Consider the following 18893-nt stretch of genomic DNA (forward strand, 5'->3'; position numbering starts at 1 on the left):
TTTTTTACAACAGTTTTGTGTTTACACTTCTAAAACAACCAATTAAATTTTTTTTATTTCCAATTAAAAGCCATTAACCAGTTTCTAAATTCTTCTACATGTTTTATCTGTGTCCAGAATATGAAATTACATTATGCTAACTCACTCAGATATGTGTTAAATTATTCTAAATTAATAATCATTATGTCAGAAAATTAATCAACAACTATGTTTTTGTCATGATATTTCAGCTCTACCTTGAACTTTAAACAATTTAAACATGCAAGACATGTTTGGCATGATTTGTAGCTATTTTCAGACCAGCAAAACCCAAATTTTCACATTTTGCACCATGTTGTTTAAATAGAAAATTCATTTGTGCCACTTTGCGGACTCATGGGTGTTCTGGTCCTGCATTGTTGGCACATTGCTATTTTAAAGAACTGAAATAGATTGCTCTATTGACCAAATAAACCCTGGTCCAAAGAAGTAGAAGACACATTTTTATTATTGTTTATTTATTCATGTGCTGAAAATTAGAACTAAATTTAGAAATAGTTTCAAAACAAATCTTTGGGCTTAACAAAGAAAAATAAATATGTTGGCTAATGGATGTCTTCAGTGGAGTGAAGTACAACATTATTTCTTTATTCATGAAAGTAAACAAGTAAAGTAAAAAGTAAAAGCAAACTAACAATGAAAGGTTGAATGGAGGAGGCTCGTTCTTTTATCCTTGCTGCAGTTGGTCTGCATATTTGTTTTCTCGCTAGTGAGAAATTTAGATTTTCGTCTTACAAAGTCTGCCCTGTAAATAACAAATGCACCATGGCGTGATGCAACTGACTCTTAAAGGGAATGGGAGATGAAACTCTGATTGGTTTTATGCATGTTATGCTCAAAACACACCCATATCTCATTAGGAGAACAAGCACAACCCTGTTAGACCATGAGCCACAACACGGTATTTTTTCATCTTTAAAATAATGATTTTGCACCATGAGCTTTAGACTTTGTGCCTAGATCATTAAAATAGAGCCCTTTATGTTCTATTGTAGTGTAATACAGTTGAATTCAGAATTATTAGCTACCTTTAATTTTTTTTTCTTTTTAAATATTTCCCAAATGATTTTTAACGGAGCAAGCAAAAATGTTCACAGTATGTCTGATAATATTTTTTCTTCTGAAGAAAGTCTTATTTGTTTTATTTCGGCTAGACTAAAAGAAGTTTTAAATTTTTTAAACACAATTTTAGGGACAAAATTTTTAAGCTATTTCTTTTTTTTCTTTTTTTTTTTTGATAGTCCACAGACCAATCCATCATTATACAATAACTTGCCTAATTACCCTTACCTGCCTAGTTAACCTAAATAACCTTAAGCCTTTAAATGTCACTTTAAGCTGTGTAGAAGTATCTTGAAAAATATCTAGTCTAATATTACTTACTGTCATCATGGCAAAGATAAACTAAATAAGTTATTAGAGATGATTTATTAAAACTATTATGATTAGAAATGTGTTGAAAAAAAATCTTATTTCTGTTAAACAGAAATCGGGAAAAAATAAATAAACAAGCAGTCTAATAATTCAGGGGGGCTAATAATTGTGACTTCAACTGTACATGTAAATACATCTCTGTGCCAATTTTTAACAGTGCTTTAATTCATGCTGGATAATGAAGTGTTGGTTTGAATCATTTCACTGTGGATTGTTTTGTAAACAAGGCACAATATAATAGAGTTCATGAAGAAACTTTTCTTAAAAGATAAAAGAGAAATATATTGGATATACCTCTTCCACAATGGTCTCTAAGTAAACAATCTGATGACATATTGTCTGTAAATTACATTTTATACTGCAAGTTTTGTTTTCAAATCACTTACTTGTACCAGTTGACTTACAGTGCATGCCTTACAGGCACAGTTTACCCAAAACTGAAAATGTACTCAAATTTATTTACCCTCAATTAGTTTCAAACATTTTACGAGTTCCTTTATACCGTTAAATACTAAAGTATATATTTTTTAAAAAGGCTGAAAATCTGTAACCACTGTTCTCTTTTGTAGAAAAACACATATTATAGAAGTCAGTGGTTACAGGTTTTACCCAACAAGTAAAGGGTGAGTAAATTATAGGATTTTCATTTTTGGGTGAACTATCCACTAGATTAGTTGTCCCTTGTGTTGCTGTGTAACATATCACCTAAAAATAACCTATTTATGCTACATTTTATGGCTCATTTGTTTATAATAACTTTACTATAACTTTTAAATGTCACAGCTAACAATTCAGATTTATTTTATGGAAATTAGCGTAAATCGCTAATCACAGTTATGCAGTGAATGTGGCATCCTCCAAACACAAAATGGAGTGTGATATTGTTGCTATGAATGTGACAGTGCAGAAATGTACAAATTGGTGGACAAAGAGAAGTGGGTGTGTCAGGAGTTTACTCACTCTTGGACTGCTGAGAGGGCTGGTAGAGAGACCAGAGGATGCGCCGCTGATGGACCGTGACCTGTGAAGAGACAGACCATAAAACACACACAGTAAGATGATGCTTACAGCTAAGAGTGGACAGGATGGGAGAATCATTTTATTAATCAAGTGCAACAGAGATCAGAGTCTTTGATTTGATTATGTTTGATTTTTTTCATTATTATGTTGTGTTGAATAAACTTGGGGTTAATAAGATTTTGTTTTCTTTTTTTAAAGAAATCTATACTTTTAATAATAAATCTAATTATTCATTTATGTTAGAAATTCATTTTGTTTCAATAATTTTCTATTTCTATTATTCAAAGAATCCTGGAGAAAAAAAAACACTCAAAAAAAAAAACAATGAAGAATTACAACTATTTTCAATATTAATATTGATGAATGCTTGTTGGGCATAACTTAGTATATTGAAAACATAAATGAAGGATCAGTTTTCATGAAAGGATCTTTTCTCTCCACTGTCGCCACTGGCTTGCTGGTTTGGGACTTGTGGAGCGGCGCAATAATGTAATTGCTCTCTAAAACCACACTGAACTGAACTGAACTAAACTGAACTCTGAAAACTGGACTGACATTTAAATTGTTTCAATTTACTAGAACTTTTATGTTAAGCTGCTTTGACAGTCTACATTGTAAAAGCACTATAGAAATAATGATGAATTGTATAAAGACATTTTTAAATGTTATTAATATTTTCACAGTTTCACAGTTATTCATTTTACCACACGTTTTTCAAAAACATTCCAACTCCAAGCCTTTGAATGCAAATTATGTATAATGTATAACCAGCCTGATCTCACAAGGAAACGTAAGTATTTTTTAAGTTTTGTCAGTTTAGTGGCTAATTCGTACAAATTTGTACGTTTTCAGTCATATGAAATTGTACGATTTTAAAAAGGAGGTGTGGCACCTAACCCCACCCCTAATCCAACCGTCATTGTGTGATAAGCAAATTGTACTAAATTGTAAGAATTAAATCGTACAAATTCATACAAATTAGCCACAAAATCTAAAAGGTACGGATTGCTGTGAGATTGTGTTGGTATAACATACTTTTGAGCAAAGACAATAAATATTGCGATTCTTGAACATTGTGGAAAAGGATACAGGCCATAAAATTATAATACAGATAGTCACTGTAAGCTTTGCCAACCTTTTAATTTTAAGGGATTTCTTTTAATATTACGTTTGTTTCTTTGTGTTTTTTATGGAGCTAATAATATGCCAAAACTATCTGAATTTGAATTGTGTTCATTTGAATTATTTACAATTGAAATTAAATAAAATTAAAATACAAATTAGTTTAATTTTACATTAGGCTATATGTAGATAAAAAATACAATAAAAAAAATTATTTTTACCTATTTCCAGACCCCCCTCGTAATTGGCACCCTGTAATTCATCCATAACTATGAATCAAGCAGAGGTGAGTGATTCTTAGTTTGACTTTTCGGTGATCGTCTACTTGTCTACTTTTCCCTGTTGATTTTCCCCTGACCTACTTTTTGCTGAATCTGAATTTCTGGTTTTGAATTTTATAATATTGAATTTGATGTTCTGAATTTCTTCATCTTGAAAACTAAAAACTGTATTTTTACAAACTTCATATTTGCAGTCTGATATCTGCAATCTGAAGTTTGAAAATACAACTATAAAAAATTCACCATTGAAAAATTCAGTTGTCTTAAATTTCAGACGTTCAACATTCACGTTATGAAATTCAAATTAAGAAATTCAAATAAAAAAAAAATGACGGCATTTAAAAATTCTGATTTATTAAAATTACAATTGTCAATAATTCAAATTAACAAAATTGAAATTCAGATTGTTTGGCATATTATTAAAAACAGACTGAACTCTCAATCATCAATAAGAGAAAGCCATGTACACTTCAGTCGTTCATTTTTATGCATCTTTATTCCAACAATCTCAACAAATGTTTTACCCCTTTTTCATTATTATACAGAGATTATAAATGATAAAATCCATGTGCTTTCAGCTTAAAAAATAAATAAAAGTATGAATAAAAAAATTCTAAGTGGTTTCAGACTTTTCCCTTAAACTTTGGTCTCGTCTTTCTCTCAACATTTTTATCCCTTTTGCCACTTTGAATCTTGGTCTCTTTGTCCCTCTGTCTCTCTGGAGCTCTAATTCAGGTCAGTTGTCAGGCCTGCTTGGGATAAAAGCAGCCCCTTCGGCCCTAAAGCTCTGAACTGGACAGCAGTCTGATCAGAGTCCCTATGTCCTGAAAAACAGGGTAAGCTTCTCTAAAAAGAAACGCAGACAGTTGTGTCAGCAAGAGTTTAAATGTTTTGAGCCAGGGACATAGAAAAAATTATTGCAAAGATGAAGAATGTTTAGTGGCTAATTCATACAAAGTCATATGAGAGCTGAAGCTGAATATTTTCTTTTGTAGATTTGACAACTCTGACCAGACACCCCACATCTGCACGGACCATCTCCCTACACAGCCCTCAACACCTCCAGTCAACCACCACACCCCACCCCCCACCCCCTCACTTCAGTTCAGAGAGGATAATGTGCGACCAGGCCCAGACAATGTTTCACCAGCCTGTCTGAGGAGCTGCGCTGACCAGCTGGCTCCCATTTTCAGACAGATCTTCAACAGATCACTAAAACAGTGCAAAGTCCCATCCTGCTTTCAGCGCTCCACTATCATCCCAATCCCGAAGAAGCTAAAGATCACAGGACTCACTGACTACAGACCTGTTGCCTTAACATCTGTGGCCATAAAGTCATTCAAAAGACTGGTGCTAGCATATCTGAAGGACATCACTGGATCCCGGCTGGACCCCCTGGTCAGTGGATGATGCAGTCAATATGGGACTGCATTATACAACATCTGGACAAACCAGGGAACTACGCAAGGATTCTGTTTGTGGACTTCAGTTCTGCCTTTAACACCATCGTCCCATCCCTGCTCGAGTACAAACTGACCCAGCTCTCTGTTCCTAGCTCTGTCTGTCAATGGATCACCAGCTTTCTGACAGGTAGACAACAGCTAGTCAGAATGGGCAAAATCACATCTGACATCTTGCCATATCACTCTGGACGCCTCACACCCAGCATACTTCCTGTTCGAACTTTTACTGTCTGGTCGGCGCTTCATAGCACCAAGCTCAAAAACAGCCAGAGACAGGAAAAGTTTCTTTCCTCAGGCCATCTACCTCATACACAGTTAAATATTCCCCCACTGTGCATAAAACGTGCAATACTGTCTCATACGCACTTGTAAACAGCACCTTATATCAATATACAATTCAATACATTCGCATTTCAGCTCCGTATAACCTGTATATTTTTAACAAATCTGTACATACAATTTAACATGCAGATCTTTTTGACCAACTGAATCTCTGTTTAATGTTTAGTGCCTTTTTTCTTATCTATTTAGTGTTTTCACTTGTCAATTTATGTACACTGGAAGCTTCTGTAGAGAAAACAAATTCCTTGTGTGTGTGAAGCACACTTGGCAATAAAACTGATTGTGATTCTGAGAAACCTACTATAATGTACGATTTTTAAAAGGAGGTGTGGTGCCAAAACCCACCCCCAATCTCAAAGTCATTGGGGGAAGAGCAAATCATACCAAATTGTAAGAATGAGAAATTCTAATTCATATGACTTAGCCACTAAATCAAAAAGTTATGAATTGCCTTGAGATAGCATTGGAAGTTCCCTGCATGCTTTGCTTGGGATTAAATTAGAGTGAGACATTTTGACAATAAAAGTAATCGTAAGTGTTTAAGGGGATTGAACATAAAAAAAATTAAGTGGTCCCCAAAAACACTTAATATTTGAATTACTTTAGCTCATTTAAAAAAAAGTTGTTAGATCAAACAGCAAACTGTGTTTGTTTTAATTAAGTTAATAAAATAACTTGTTATAGAAAATAATCTTCACTTAGTTTGAAGATTTTGATAAGTTCTCAGTAATGATTTGAGTTTTGGGGTTACCAACTCGCAGAAAAGTAGCATTCATTATTTTGGTATAAGCAGCTTAGATATCAATTACATTGTTTGTTGCTTCACTCAATAAGACAATACTGTGCTAAATCTAGTTCTGATATCCGTCCCAACTAACTGTAAGCATTAGTAATGAAGTTGCATTTTAAACTGTAATAAATAACATACAATTCTGGTTGTCCAAATTGGCTTCGGAAGAGTATACTGTGTTTACCAGGCAATTCAAATGAAAGTTATACGACATGGGCGGTAAGGTGGCGCAGCGGGTAGCACGATCACAGCAAGAAGGTCGCTGGTTCGAGCCCCAGCTGAGTCAGTTAGCATTTCTGTGTGGAGTTTGTATGTTCTCCCTGCGTTCGCGTGGGTTCCCTCTGGGAGCTCCGGATTCCCCCACAGTCCAAAGACATGCAGATTAGGTGAATTGAATAAGCTAAATTGGCCGTAATATATGTGTGTGAATGCAGAAGTTTATGGGTGTTTTCCAGTGTCGGGTTGTGACTGGAATGGTTCAGTCCACTGTGGCGACCCCTGATTAATAAAGCAAATAAGCCGAATAGAAAATGATTTAATGAGTTATTAGAAACAATGGATCAAAATGCTCATGAGCTACATTTGCCGTATGTTGCCATACGTTGAATTAACTCAATTCAAATAAGTTGAAGTAATGTAATGTGTGGAAATGTGTGATATAATTCAATTAATTCACATCAACGACTAATTGTTTTGAGTGTGATCAGTTGCTTCCATGTTTGGGGTGGCAGCCCTTTTCTGGTCCTCACAATAATCTTAACCATGCCTCTCTTAGCATTAGCTTACCATGCGGGAATGATTCCCAGTAGGAAAGCTCAGCCCCGTACTTTGTAAAAATGCTGGGTTCCACACATTTCCATCACATTGTTTCAATATAAATTGATTAAGTTAACTTAATAGTTTTTAAATTTAGGGGTGGCATGGTGGCTCAGTGGTTAGAACTGTTGCCTCACAGCAGGAAGGTTGCTGGTTCGAGTCCCGCCTAGGCCAGTTGGCATTTCTGTGTGGAGTTTGCATGTTCTCCCCATGTTAGCGTGGGTTTCCTCTGGGTGCTCTGGTTTCCCCCACAATTCAAAGACATGCGGTATAAGTGAATTGGGTAAGCTAAATTGTCCTTAGTATGAGTGTGTGTGTGTGTGAATGAAAGTTTTCCAATACTGGGTTTCAGATGAAAGGGCATCCGCTGCGTAAAGCATATGCTGGAATAGTTGGTGGTTCGTTCCACTGTGGCGATCTTGTTTCAACTCGTTTTAAACAAGTAGTTTGAACAAGCAACAATAGTCTTTTTTTGAGTGTACTCAGTATTTAGTTTTAGTTGAAAGTACATGAACATACTGAAATAAAAGTTGGTTCCCTAACATGAAAAAAACAATGAACAATACATTTATTACAGTATTTATTCATTTTTGTTATCATTAATAAAAACACAGTCATTCATTGTTAGTTCTTCTTAACTCACATTGAATTAACTAACGTTAACAAGCACACCTTTGGATTTCAAAAATCCATCAGTTAATGTTGAACTATACGCTGAACTATACGCTATGCTTTTAATATGGAACTAAACACTGCTAGACAGACTTTCTTTTCAAGCCTTATAAACAGCATCTTAAATAATGCTCACACACTCTTTGCAACGATAGATAGACTCACAAACCCCCCCAGTCGGATTCCAAGTGATCTCCTCTCTGAAAGCAAATGTAATGAGTTTGCTCATTTCTTTACTGATAAAATCAATAATATCAGAAAGGCAATCGGCTCATCCAATCAGCCAAATTGTGTCAAAGTCAAACTAGCTCAACCACAACTTAAGAAATCAGACATTATGTCTGATTTCATGGCAATTAATGGTAAAATCTTAAAAGAGATTGTGCAAACTATGAAAACATCAACCTGCAGCCTTGACACGCTCCCCACATCATTCTTCAAAACGGTGTTTACCTGTCTAGAAATGGATCTTCTAAAAGTGGTAAATGCTTCCCTTCTCTTAGGGATTTTTCCAAACTCACTTAAAACTGCAGTTGTTAAACCCCTCTTGAAAAAGAGCAACCTGGATAACACCCTATTGAGCAATTACAGACCAATCTCAAACCTCCCTTTCATTGGCAAAATCATTGAAAAGGTTGTTTTTAACCAGGTTAACAAGTTCTTAAACTTCAGGGGGTGTTTAGACAATTTTCAATCTGGTTTCAGAGCACATCACAGTACAGAGAGCGCTCTTATAAAGATAATCAATGATATACGCCTAAATACAGATTCAGGTAAAATAACAGTGTTGGTATTGCTCGATCTCAGTGCTGCATTTGACACTGTCGATCACAGCATACTTCTGGATAGGCTGGAAAACTGGGTTGGGCTGTCTGGGACAGTCCTCAAATGGTTCAGATCTTACCTTGAAGGGAGAGGTTACTATGTCAGTTTAGGTGATCATAGGTCGAGGTGGACACCCATGACGTGTGGAGTCCCACAAGGCTCGATTCTGGCACCTCTCCTGTTCAACCTTTACATGCTCCCTCTGAGCCAAATAATGAGAAAGAACCAAATATCCTACCACAGCTATGCTGATGACACTCAGATCTATTTAGCCTTACTGCCTAACGACTACAGCCCCATTGACACCCTCTACCAGTGCATTGATGAAATTAACAATCGGATGTGCCAAAATTTTCTTCAGTTAAACAAAGAGAAAACTGAAGTCATTGCATTTGGGAAAAGAGACGAGGTTCTCAAGGTGAATGCGTACCTTGGCTCTAAAGGTCAAACGACAAAAAATAAGATCAAGAATCTTGGTGTGACTCTGGAGTCAGATCTGAGTTTCAACAGTCATGTCAAAGCAGTCAGTAAATCAGCATACTATCATCTCAAAAATATTGCAAGTATCAGATGCTTTGTTTCCAGTGAAGACTTAGAGAAACTTGTTCATGCTTTTATCAGCAGCAGGGTGGATTACTGTAATGGTCTCCTCACTGGCCTTCCCAAAAAGACAGTCAGACAGTTACAGCTCATCCAGAACGCTGCGGCCAAAATTCTGACCAGAAGCAGGAAATCAGAGCACATCACACCGGTCCTCAGGTCTCTACACTGGCTGCCAGTTACATTCAGAATAGATTTTAAAGTATTATTACTGGTCTATAAATCACTAAATGGCCTAGGACCTCAATACATTACAGATATGCTCACTGAATACAAACCTAACAGATCACTCAGATCTTTAGGATCATATAAACTAAAAATTCCAAGGGTTCAGTCAAAGCAGGGTAAATCTGCCTTCAGCCACTATGCTCCTCACTGCTGGAATCAGATTCCAGAAATGATCAGATGTGCTCCAACATTAGGCACATTCAAATCAAGACTGAAAACACATCTGTTTAGCTGTGCCTTTACTGTATGAGCACTGTGCTACATCCGACAGATCGCACTATTATGTTTTTCATTTTCTTTTTCATTCTTTTATAGCCTATTTTAACTCAATTTAATTTGTTTTTATCCGTTTTTAATAATTTTTATTGCCTGCATTTTATGTTCCTAAACTTGTCTTTTTTATTCCTGTTTATACTGTATAAAGCACTTTGAATTGCCACTGTGTATGAAATGTGCTATATAAATAAACTTGACTTGACTTATTAAATACTATACAGGTATTGTTCACTATTAGTTCATGTTAGTAAATACATTAACTAATGGAAACTCATTGTAAAGTGTGACCCATTTTTTTATTTATTTGAATGTCTTTAGAATAAAAGATGAAATGTATGTTTATATATAAATCAATAGGCTAGGCTGAAAGCTAAAGGCTTCTAATGAGTGGCACATCTCTCATGTGTGGGTGGCTAGAGGAAAGAAGTGAATAGAGATGACTATGATGACTGCCAAATGGTTAGACAGAAGCCAGCTAAAGATAGTCATTGTTTTATTATAGAGTTATAAAGGGTTGAGTGATGCACGTGGCTTATATACGCACAACAGCATGCAGAATGAATAAATTGCTAAAGCTATATTTAGACATGAAGGGCTGATAGGTGGTGACTAATCACACTTGGCAGTCAGAGAATTAAAATGGTTGTTTACAGATACACGAGCACCATAAAAAATACATAAAATGAGTTCCAGGGACAATACTACATCATTATTTAAAGGGATTAAATCATTTTGTGAAGCAGTTTTAGTAAACTGATCTAAATTTATAGAAGATTATTGCTAGATTGATGTTAAAATTATAGTAGAAACTGAAAACTACTATAATGTACAAACGATGATTTGTACAGAATCAACCACAATAAAAATTCCTTTCTCTTTGCCATGTATTTCCCATTTTAAAGGAACTCATTCCTTCCTACATGCTTCAGAAAACACATACAACTTTTAAAATGTAAATTTCAGAGTCTCTTTGAGTTAATAAACTGAACAAAACTAAAATTATGCAACAGAAAGTCTGTTTTTTCAAAAACTACACAAATGAGAAAAAAACCACACTGTAAAAAATGCTGTAAAATGTAACGTATTACTGGCATTTTTGGTTGCCAGGCATGCTGTAAAACTACAGCACATTTGTAAATGTTTATTTACAGTGTGCTTGTACATTCAGCCAGTGATACTATTAAAATTGTCAGTAATACTGTAAAATTTACAAGCGCAATGTAAATTAATAATTATTTTTAATAAGTAGTTTACCAGCACAACTGTAATTGTTCATGTACAGTGCACTTGAGAGAAATTGTCGGTAATGCAGTAAATTTTACAGCATTTTTTTTGCAGCATACATGAAAAAAAAAGTAAACAAAAAATGGTAATGTAACTATTACTAAATAGACTATACTAAATGGGTTTAAAGATGCAGAGTTTCCTGCCCTTCCAAAACCCCGTTCCCATGATCCTAAGGAGTTAGTTTACCCCATTAAAAAAAAAAAAAATTAAATATATATATATATATATATATATATATATATATATATATATATATATATATATATATATATATATATATATATATATATATATATATATATATATATATATATATATATATATATATTTCTTCATTTACAGATCTTTTCAAACCCATGAGATTTTAGTTAATCTTAGGAGCAACAAATGAAAATGTCTAATCCAATCTGAGAGATTTCTGTCCAACAATTAAAATCCTATCCACCCACTCTAACATTTTTTTTTTTTTTTAAACATCCATATGGGTTTAGTACGCCAATCTAATTACTCCTCTTAAGCAATGAAATTGAACAGATTTAATTTAGGTTGGTATTTATATATACTGTAAACATGACATTAAAGAACCGTTTTTGCAAGTGAAGCTATTGCAAGCAAATCCTTACATTTAAATCAAAGTCTAGACATTTAATCTGTTTATCCCATAAAAACGTTGTGTTTCTTCAGAAGAATTGAATATGGATTTAATTTATGTTCCATTGTGTTAATTTTGTTGACAAAAATAAGGATGAAAAATATTCAGACAACTTTTTTTTTCTAAGACTAACATGAGATGAAGACTGAATGACATGGGCCTATGAGATGTGATGATTACTGACTGAGAATTTGATGATAGAACTTCTCTTTTTTTTTTTCTATCATGAATGCTTTTAAAACTTAAAGCGGGGAAAACAATGATTGAACACTTCATGTTTTTTCCTGTAAATAATATTTATAAAGGAGCTGTTAACATGTAATTGAACCAGATTTTGGGAAAAAAAAATAATAATAACAAAACAAACATAAAAATAAAACAAAACAAAACAAAGAATCTGAAAAATGTGTTATGTGTAATAAATGACACAAGGAGAAAGTACTGAACAACTGAAACGTATATAATACTTTAATTAAATGCTTTTTTTTTTTTTTTTGGTGATGGCAGCTTAAATTCCCTTCTCATATGGAGAATGAACTCAAGAATGAATTGCTCATTTTTGAGTTATTCAAAAACTTCAATAGAGTGTGAAAATCGTGATGGCTCTGTGGGTCTCGTCTATCAAACCTGATCTTTCATTTTTATTTTCTATTGGATTCAAGTCAGGTGATTGGCTGGGCCATTCTACAATTTCATTTTCTTTCTCTGAACGCTTTTGAGAGCTTCCTTGGCTTTGTTTTGGATCATTGTCTTGCTGAAATGTCCACCCTGGTTTCAGCTTCATCATCCTGGCAATATAGATGTTGGACTGAAGTAGCTAATATTCATTTACAATGACAAAGGGCATATGGTTGCTGAAGAACTACTGAGAGATTTCAAATTCTGTCTGGGCTTTCACTGCTTTTCTGCACAGCTCTTTCTTCAAGTGTTCAATATCTTTTCCTTGTGTCATTTCATTTTACTACACTTAACTTGTTTTCTTGGTATATATGCATTTTTTTGCTTCCGACCAACATCCAGGAAAAACTAACAGCACCTTTAGAAATATGTTTTCTGAGAAAAACAATGACGTGAAGTACTTATTTCCCTCTTGTAAGTGATTGTGCAAGAAATCAGGTGTATGTGTTGTAGATAATTTCTTTGAAAAAATTTCTTAAAATAAATGTTAAGTAACATAATATGAATTGTAGTCTTAAAATACAACATATTTCAATTTGCCAATAGAAAAAAAAAATTCCAAATACTACATAAGAGCATATTTGAACATTAGAAAATGCCCATGAGGATCTTACAGTGCACTGACAATGTCATACAGTCTCAAAATACAACATGATCATGTTCAAATGTTGGAAAAAAGGTCTACTTAGGTGTTTTATGATGCAAAAATACAACACACAAAGTTAAAGAGTTGGGGTTATAATGGTCAGCTGGTGTGGAAAGAGTACTTAAAAATCATACTGAAGTAAAAGTACTATTATTTGCCTAAAATGTAGTGCAAGTAGAGTAAAATACCTGTTATAAATATTAATGAAATTATGAGTAAAAAGTAGACTTTTCAAAAGTACTCAAGAGTAGTGAGTAGTGAGTATTACGCTGTGAAAAGCTGATGCCTTTACATCTAATTTGTGGATGTGTGTAAACGTAACATTCTGTACTGCATTTAGTTATTGGCCAGCAGGCACAAGTCATCACAAGACAGTATCCTATACCAATGTAATATTGATGTCACATACTGACATTTATTTGTCAAGCATGGCAACTAAAATCCAACGTCTGGTAGATGTCATAGTGGTGACGTCCACACAACCTCAAGCTGTAACATCTTTAGATGTTGATTTTTGGTTGATTTTAGGTTGGACATTGGACTTTGACATCGGCCTGATGTTTAGTTCTGATGTCAAGCCGATTTCCATTTTCAAACAAAATGCAATGTAGCCACAACGTTAGGGTACAACGTCAATCTGACGTCATGTTGATGTCTTGTGCCAGCTGGGTGTTTAAAGGGGTGGTCCAGAATGTAATTTTAAGCATTGGTTGTGTTTATAAGATGCAAAGCAATGTGTGCTCATGTTTCATTTGAAGGAAATCATGTTATTCTTTCATAAATCTCACTTTGATTATATACAGCTACTCGGCTAACATGAAAACGACTGATATATTTCCTAGTTCCTCTGAAAGGCCTGCCCAAAAGTGACTCTGATTGGTCATCGTCATAATGTACTGTGATTCGCGGATCCATTTATGATTTATCTTTCTGCTGCTATACGAGGTAGGCCAGCTATCCTGTATATTTTTTTTTAACACTTTGCCTTTCACGACGTCTTTCACATATATCCGGAATATGCAGATGTAAGTAATATGAATCATCCACATACTGTATCTTTTGCGACTTCATTATCTGAGATGAAAAACGCATGGAAAAGCTGTCTAAAAAGAAAAAACGTAAAGTTCCGCACACACTCAGAGAGGTGCTGCACGCGCCGGTGCAGTGTGTGTGTGTGTATTTATAGCAGTTTGACCGATAAATATGAATTTGTAGCCAAATCGTTTGTTGTGCAAAACAGCATTTCCCATTTTTTACACCGTTTCTACAGCATACTATTAACGCTAGACAATCTACATGTCATGATCAATTTAAAAAAATAAAAACACTGGTTGCAGTACACAGCTTCTGCTTTGAGGAGATTTTAACCAAATCCAGAACTGAACTGGGAGAAATACTTGAGATGTGTTTTGTCAAATCATGCTTGCTATGTATTTTATAATTCTCTGGAACATAATTAATATTGAACTGTAAGCACTTCTGTCTTTGTGTCGTGTCCTTTGGAAGCCCAAATACAGAAACAGAAGAAGCTTTGTGGAAACAGCAGCGTTTGGACGCATTTTAGCTATATCTCTGCAATAACGTTAAGGGCCCTTAGCTGCGCAGTGTGTGTGCGCGGTAAAAGTATGTTTGTGATCTCACAAGGCCCAGAAGTACTTTTTGGAGCGGCCAAAATTCTTTCAATGAAGGCTTTGCTAAGCTAGATCTGTAAAAGGGCATTCTGGTCTGAAAAAGCAGGTGTGTTTTGGTGCGTTGCTATTTTGAGAAACTGTAATAGTCTGTTCTTTAGACCAGAACAAACCCTGTCTAAAGTCTGGCGCAGAATGCGTTTGTTGTGCTCCTCGCTTACACACTGCTTAATACACACAAGATGTAGAGCAATACCCAAATATCTTTACATATGAAAAATAATTAAAATATTAAGGATATATATATAGGATATAATATGGATATATATAGGATATAAATATAAAGAATTAAGATATTACAAAACATTATTTTATAGCCTACATGAATTTAAAAACCACTGCCTTGAATTCTTCATCTCGGGAGGCTTTTTCAGTTCATTTAATTTGCTTTTGTCCACCTGTCAGGTTCTAGACTATATGGGGCACAGCATGTGTATTTGGAAATAACTCAGTATTTTGACCACACTTCGGTATTATTTTTCATTTATTTGTTTGCAGGAAATTGGAACTGAATTTAGAAATAGTTTTGAAACAAATCTTTGTGCTTAACAAACTAAATTAATTATTTATAGGCTAATTGCGTAAAGGTTTCCCTATCCACAAGAGCAAAAGCGAAAGTGAACTTACTTTACGTCATGTAATAGCAAATGCGCTTATGGTGCGATGCAGCTGGCTCTTAAAATGAATGGGAGATGAGACTCTGATTGGTTTATTCTCAAAACACACCTATACCTCATTAAGAAAATAAACTCAACCCTTTTAGACCATGCGCCATGGCGCAAAGTGGATTTTCCCATACATATATTAGCACATATGGATTCTGACACTCCCTGAATGCGTTTGCGCCCTGCGCTTTCTGTTTTGCGCATGGACATTTGATTGGACAAGAATCACAGGAAAGATTTTTCTAATCCCCATAGACAAGAAAAAATAAAGTAGTCACTGCAGGTTAAAGGAAAGATTTGGAGTAAAAGAACCAATACAGCACTAAAAATGTACTCAAGGGAAAGTAAAAGTACACATTTTTAAAACTACGTAGTAAATTACGATTCTTGAGAAAAACTACTCAATTAGAGTTTGAATATTTGTAATTTGTTACTTTACACCACGGAAGGTCAGTCAATACTCTGACCACCACTGACAAAAACACAAATTTTGTAACAAAACAAATAAAATGAGAAAAAAAAAAAAATGTAATGTAGGGAAACGACTGCAGTTTTTGGGCAGAGTAGATTGACGGTAAGGTTAATTAATAATAATATTATTGCTGGGACATTTTTATTGACTAAATCTAGAATTAAATTACAGGAGATTTAAAATTAGACTGGAAACACAATAGGGCAACGCGGTGGCGCAGCAGGTATTGCTATCGCCTCACAGCAAGAAGGTCGCTGGTTTGAGCCTTGGCTGGGTCAATTGGCGTTTCTGTGTGGAGTTTGCATGTTCTCCCCGTATTCACGTGGGTTTCCTCTAGGTGCTTCAGTTTCCTCCACAGTCCAAAGACATGCAGTTCAGGTGAATTGGGTAAGCTTAATCATTCTAAGTGTATGAGTGTGAATGAGTGTGCTTGGATGTTTCCTATAGATGGGTTGCAGCTGGAAGGACATCCGCTGTGTAAAACATATGATGGATAAGTTGGCGGTTCATTCCGCTGTGGTGACCCCAGATTAATTAAATGAATAAGCCGAAAAGAAAATGAATGAATGAATGAATGAAAACAAAATGGGCTCTATTTTAACAATCTAGGCGCAAAGTCTAAAGCGCAGGGTGCAAAAGCATTAAGGGTGTGACAGAATCTACTTTTGCTATTTTAAGGACTGAAAGAATATGCTCTATGCTGTGGCGCATGGTCTAACAGGGTTGAGCTTATTATTGTAATGAGTTCTGGGTGTGTTTTGAACACAAACCAAAACACAAGTGCTATGCTCCATATGCTCCAAAACCTGACAGGTGGACAAATCTAAGCTTGTTTTAATAAAATAAAAATAAATATGCATATAATAAAGAGATAAAAAGGGCATAAAGGCAGTGGTTTTTATATTTATGTCAAAAGTAATACATTTTGTAATATTTTATTCTTTTAATACTATTTCAGTTGTAAAGATATTTGCGTATTGCTGTACATCCTTTAAGCAATGTGTAAGTGAGGTGCAGAACTAACACACTCTGGTCTATTGCATAGTCTATTTTAGTAACTTAAAATAACAATGTGCCAACAATGCGCCTTAACACACCTCTTTTCTAGACCGAAACACCCATGAGTCCACAAAGTGGCATAAATAGATTTGCTATTTATACAACATGGTGGAGAACAGGAAAATTATGGTTGCATTGGGCTAAAACTAGTAACACGTCGGTGAAACATGTCTTGCGGCAGCTGTATGATAGGGTCCAATGATTATAAAAATGAAAATTTGACTGAATCTAAAATCGCATTTCAGTCAAAGAACTAGGACCATCTAAATCAACATTTACTGTCAAAGTAGCCCTGCTTTACAAATATATTAAGGAGTGTTAGGTGAAGAGGCTTTCAACGAGGCAAAGAAATATATTGAAGATTTCATTAAAACAATTGAACAAAAACAATTAAGTTGTCCCAAAAAATAAGAAATGTGTTGCTTCAACTAATTTTAAATAAGTAGTTTGAACAAGCAGCAAAAACTTTTTTTTTTTTTGAGTGAACTACATAATATTAATCAATGACTTGTACTTACTATACAGATTAGAATGTTGGTTAGTTAATCCAGACATAATCCATTGTAATTACTATAGTGATTGCATGAAACGTTTAACGTCAACTTAAATGATTAACTAGTACTATTAGCATTATTATTATTGTAATATAATCACTATTCAGGTATTCTCTTAAAATATTTCTGTTTCTATCCTATTCTATTTTTATTCTCTTATCTGTTTGCATATAGCATGCAGTAGGATCAAATTCCATTAAACACAGTGACAGCTAGGCTTCTCTTTCTTTAGCGATGCAGCTCCTTCCTTTTTGAAACCCAATCGTTTTGAAATCCTCAGGTGGCTTATATGTCAGTCTCAGGTCATCTCCTGTCAATTGCCCATTTCATTGCTGCCATCAGATATGTCTAGCCGTTTGAGTGGGAATAAAAAGAAGGTAATGAAATTGACTTTTGAAATGAAACGAAGGAATGAGACCTACATTGGTATTGTACAGTGAAGGTGAGAGTTCAAAGTTTACATGGAAAAAAGATGGAAAAAAGGACAATCTAAAATAAATGATTTTTTTTTGTATGTTGTTTCTGAATGCTGGATGATATTTCACCACAGATACAATAACAATGGATATACTGGCTTAATGTTCAGATATATATCTTAAAAATTAGGTTGGAGAAAGCTAAAAACTGTTTTCTGTCAGATCTGCAACAAATTCTACACAGAATTTTAGGAAATAAACAATTATTACAAATATTTAAATATCTTTTGGTTATTGTGATCTAGTTTAATTGAAGTATAAATATTTAATAAAAATCTTTAAATTAAAAACCACGTTGGCAATTATATTAAAATGAATAAAAAATAAAATTGCATGCTAGTACTTGCGTATTACTAGAATAATCATATTCTAGTTTATAATCAGCAATATAAAAATAGTTTTCAGTCACATTTGCTAATTTAATTGAAGTTTATTCAAATATACTATATATAAGTGAATGCATTACAATGTATTGCATGAAAATAATCCACATAACTGGCAAAAAACTGCAACAAAAAACACATTTTCAGTTTTAAAGTTAGGTATTTGTAATGCTATTTTTGTATTCATGATAGTTTTTACAACGTGTATGAATTACATTGAACTTTAGGGAAAAACAAGATTATTAGAAATATTTAAATGGATTTTGGTAACTGTGATCAAGTTTAAATAAAATATAAATATTTGATGAAATACTTACATTTTTTTAAATGTCAGCAATAATGTAAAAAAAATTAAATAGTATCCTAGTTCTTGCGTATTACTTGAATAATTGTATTCTAGTATACAATTTGTGTTTTGGTCAAAA

At 34.2% G+C, this 18893-nt stretch overlaps 1 protein-coding gene and 1 pseudogene across 24 annotated transcripts in view; one reads left to right on the forward strand and one right to left on the reverse strand.

Annotated features, from left to right (window-relative positions):
- The window catches only part of LOC147837710 (uncharacterized), a 633655-nt pseudogene that overhangs the window by 242611 nt on the left and 372151 nt on the right, over positions 1-18893 (forward strand). The window lies entirely within an intron of this gene.
- Positions 1-18893, reverse strand: part of brsk2a (BR serine/threonine kinase 2a) — a 312045-nt gene that overhangs the window by 31999 nt on the left and 261153 nt on the right. For all 23 annotated transcript variants that reach the window (XR_015526514.1, XR_015526511.1, XR_015526510.1 and 20 more), the window contains one exon: positions 2434-2494. Coding sequence is in view for 12 of the 23 variants with exons in the window: in XM_087312364.1 (XP_087168490.1) it covers positions 2434-2494 (61 nt within the window). In the remaining 11 variants the exon portion in view is untranslated. The remainder of the gene's footprint in view (positions 1-2433; positions 2495-18893) is intronic.

The sequence above is a fragment of the Danio rerio genome, chromosome 25, assembly GCF_052040795.2.
Source record: "Danio rerio strain M-AB ecotype USA chromosome 25, GRCz13ab, whole genome shotgun sequence".
NCBI classification, from domain to species: domain Eukaryota; kingdom Metazoa; phylum Chordata; class Actinopteri; order Cypriniformes; family Danionidae; genus Danio; species Danio rerio.